Source organism: Rutilus rutilus (genome assembly GCF_951802725.1).
Source record: "Rutilus rutilus genome assembly, chromosome: 4".
NCBI classification, from domain to species: Eukaryota; Metazoa; Chordata; class Actinopteri; order Cypriniformes; family Leuciscidae; genus Rutilus; species Rutilus rutilus.
Window position 1 is genome coordinate 42,615,296 of NC_140212.1, and position 3,854 is coordinate 42,619,149.

The 3,854-nt window shown below is 42.4% G+C and overlaps 1 protein-coding gene across 1 annotated transcript; it reads right to left on the reverse strand.

Annotated features, from left to right (window-relative positions):
- Window positions 1-864: 864 nt before the first annotated feature.
- LOC311289837 (uncharacterized protein) lies at window positions 865-2,499 on the reverse strand (the record flags this gene model as incomplete). The annotated part of the gene is made up of 2 exons (XM_084408083.1): window positions 865-1,777; window positions 2,180-2,499. 2 exons carry the CDS (start codon window positions 2,497-2,499, stop codon window positions 865-867), a joined length of 1,233 nt encoding a protein of 410 aa, XP_084264209.1.
- Window positions 2,500-3,854: the final 1,355 nt, after the last annotated feature.

The window sequence follows — 3,854 nt, forward strand, 5'->3', positions numbered from 1 at the left end:
GTCAGGCAGACAGAGGCAGACAGACAGACCATGGTAGCAAGGCAGACGGAGCAGGAGGAAACCAGGGTTGCAAACAAGGGAAGGAAAAGAAAGGGACATGAAATGTCCGCTTTTGAAAGGGAAATGCTATCAGCAATCGAGCCCCTGACACAGATGGCTTCACTGCCACGTCCCCCACTGCCTCAAACATCTCCAGAGGATGAAGATGAAATTTTCTTTAAAAGCCTCTTACCATCCATTCGTAGACTTCCTCTGACGAGAAGAGCAAGGCTGCGTTTTGAGATCCACCAACTTGTGTACCAGGCAGAACTGGAGGCTGCTGACGTCGTCCTGTAATAAAAAAAATAAAATAAAAAAAAATACGATAAATAATAAAAAAAAAAAAAAAAATCATGCTTGTGCTGTGTTTTCTCTCACAAAAAACATGTATACACACATATATGCATACATACTGTACATAAACATATATATATATATTACATATATATATATATATGTATGTATATGTATAAATATACATACATATATATATACATATATATATATATATATATATATATATACACATAAACACACACATATATGTGCATGTGTGTATGTGTGTGTAGCTGTCTATGTATGTGCATATATATGCCATTTTTACTTACCTCATATCAGCAGTACTAACAGATGCAGACATTTGTATGTTCTCTCCAGAAATCTGCACAGATCATGATTAAAAACCTGAAAATGCAAACATAAAATAGATTGTCATACAAGGCAATGGAATAAAATACAGAATAATATTATACATTTATGACATAATTGAAATGTGCCCTTTTCACATAAAGTGTAGGTAGCTCTGAAAAGAGCCTTTGGAGTCCTCTATGCACTCGGCTGCCATGGCACTGCATCCTCCTGGCTGAAATAGGCGCAGTATGTGTCCCGGAGTTGGATGGCTCTACGGCTTGCATTGTTGGAGCCCATCCTTGGTGAATCTCTCAGGCCCTCTGGAGCTGAAGGTGCTTCATTGGCAGGTGCAGCTGTGGGTGTGCATCTCCGACCTTCCAGCATTTTCTTTTGGAGGAAGTTGTGCAACACGCATGTGGCCAGCACACATGCCTCAGCAACCTTCGGACTTGTCGCGATGACACGACGATACATCCGCCAGCGAGCAGATAGGATGCCAAAGGCACACTCAACTACCAACCTAGCACGGCTGAGGCGGTAATTGAATGCCCTTCTCTCTGGTGGGATGTGATGTCCAGGGTATGGCCGCAGGAGGTTTGTAGTGAGCGGGAAGGCCTCATCTCCCACAAAGACACAGGGAAGGGGCCCACGATGCTCTGCTCCAGGGATAGCAGCATCTGGTGGTAAGTCCAGCGTACCATCTCTCAGACTCTCTCCAAACGCTGAATTCCGGAGTGTCCCACCGTCACTGGTCCTGCCATAGCCACCAACATCCACCACACGGAAGAGATAGTTGGCATCCACAACAGCCAGGAGCACCAGCGAATAGCTTGACTTATAGTTAAAGAACAAGGACCCTGAATTCGCTGGCGCTTGCAAGAGGACATGTTTCCCATCAATTGCTCCGAGACAATTGGGAAAGTTCCAGCGTGCATAGAACTGGTCAGCTATTGCCCTCCAGTCCTCCTTTTTTGGAACTGGCATGGTGTCCTCCACCAGAGCCTCCCAGATTGCACTGGCCACATCCTGCACAATGCCTGCGACAGTAGAATGGCCCACTCGGTAACTGAAGGCGATAGTTCTAAATGAGTCTCCAGTTGCCAAGTACCTGGGGGAAAAAAAGCATTATACAGTAAAGACACTGCAATATATATATATATATATATATATATACATACACACACACACATTCACATACATACACACACACACATACATACATACATACACATACACATACCTTTTACTACCTTTTACTACGCAGACAATCGGACTATGAGATATTCAATTTTATTTATTTACCAACGACCATGAGCTTGGTTTCTACACATATGTATGTGTGTGTGTATATAAAGAATACGCAGTAATATAAAGTTATTCTTACCGAAGACAGATCGGACTATGAGATATTCAATTTTATTTATTTACCAACGACCATGAGCTTGGTTTCTACACGTATGTATGTGTGTGTGTATATAAAGAATACGCAGTAATATAAAGTTATTCTTACCGAAGACAGATAGCGAGTCGCTGGGCAGGTACAATTGCCTTCCGCATCACGGAATCAGCTCTTGTGATCAGTGGTCCCACCCTGCCCAGCAACTCGTCGAAGGTGTCCGGGGACATCCTGAAGTACCGCTCAAACAGTACCCCATCCAGACGCAGCTCCCGGACAAGTCCGTGATACTCTCCCCGTTGTTTTCGCTCTCTGAGAATAGAATGTACCCAGAAGCGCCGAGTACCACGTCGTTTCAACTTGCGTTGAACGTTCACAGTAACCACACAAGCTATCGCTATCGCTAACGCTAATGCAACCAAATTGGCGTCCATGTTGAATGACAATGAAGCTTGTTGTTGAGTTCCTGTCTAATTTCATTGGCTGACGCTGCTATGACCATGGCGTCAGTGCCAAACTTCAGCCACGCCTTCCGTCAAGCGTTGACGCTGACGCCCCGTGTGAACGTATCACGCTTACCGCGCGCCTACATTTGAATGAACTTGAGCGCGAAAAAGACGCGATATGTGAACTGCCTCTTGGCGAGCGACTTCGATACTTTTTTGCTACTTAGTAATAACTTTCTGCGGCCAGCGTTTCTGGAAATGAACGAGGGTAAAATCTTTTTTAAGACCTGACTAAATGAAATTTAAGACCGCGGATGAAAATCTGCCTGTTTTTAAGACGTTTTAAGGCCTTAAATTTAAAGTTCAGAATTTAAGACTTTTTAAGACCCCGCGGGAACCCTGCAATCAGTAAAATATTATCTAATTATTATCAACAAAACTTTGAAAATACCGAGACATTTAGTCAATATTGCACACCCCTAATGCATGGTATTAATTTAGTTTTCTTCGGGTCTTAAAAAGCCTTAAATTTGACTTTAAAAAGTGTGCAGAAACCCTGTAGTAAGCATGATGACAAGCATCATTCAACCCACCCTGCTGTACTGCTCAACCTGTTTCTACACAATGCTAACCGCAACCTGCAAAAACAAACTCACTAAAATCACACATATTCATAGATGCCACTTACGTCACTACAAATAGAACGCCGCCATATTTGCGACCGACTCGCCCGGTATGGCCGCCCAAACTGCCCATTTGAATGAGAGAGAGAGAGACAGAGATACCTGGAGAAAATTTCTATTTTAGGCTCCGATCCTTATTTGTTACCCCCAGTTTTCTTTAGTCCATTATTATCTGCCCCAGGCTTGCCCCAATTGGCCTTTCATGATATAGAAATACTTAAGTCATAGAGCTTCATGGCCGCGCGTTCAAGAGAGTCGAGGCGATGTCATGAATGAATCTATGAATCTGCAGCTGTTCGGCTGGCATGAATGAATCTATCTAATCCGTCCATCAGCACAGCCAGAGACATCAGCCGAATATCATAAAAGACTGCCATATCTGTCCGAAAGAACAGATGTTCAATTATAGAGAAGAAGGTTTAATACACACAAATATCGAAATGAAAGAATCTTTCGAGTCGAATCTTTTTGAATGATTCGGCTGTGATTAAAAGCTATCAAGAGGTAAGCTCATCAGTGATTATAATATAACGACTTAAATTGCAGTTTGTTCGTCACATAAAGCTATCATATGAATAAATAACGATATTAATATAACGGACGAGTCGTATTTGATCACTTTTATGATACTTTTGTGATGTTTTTTTGTCTTTTATTATT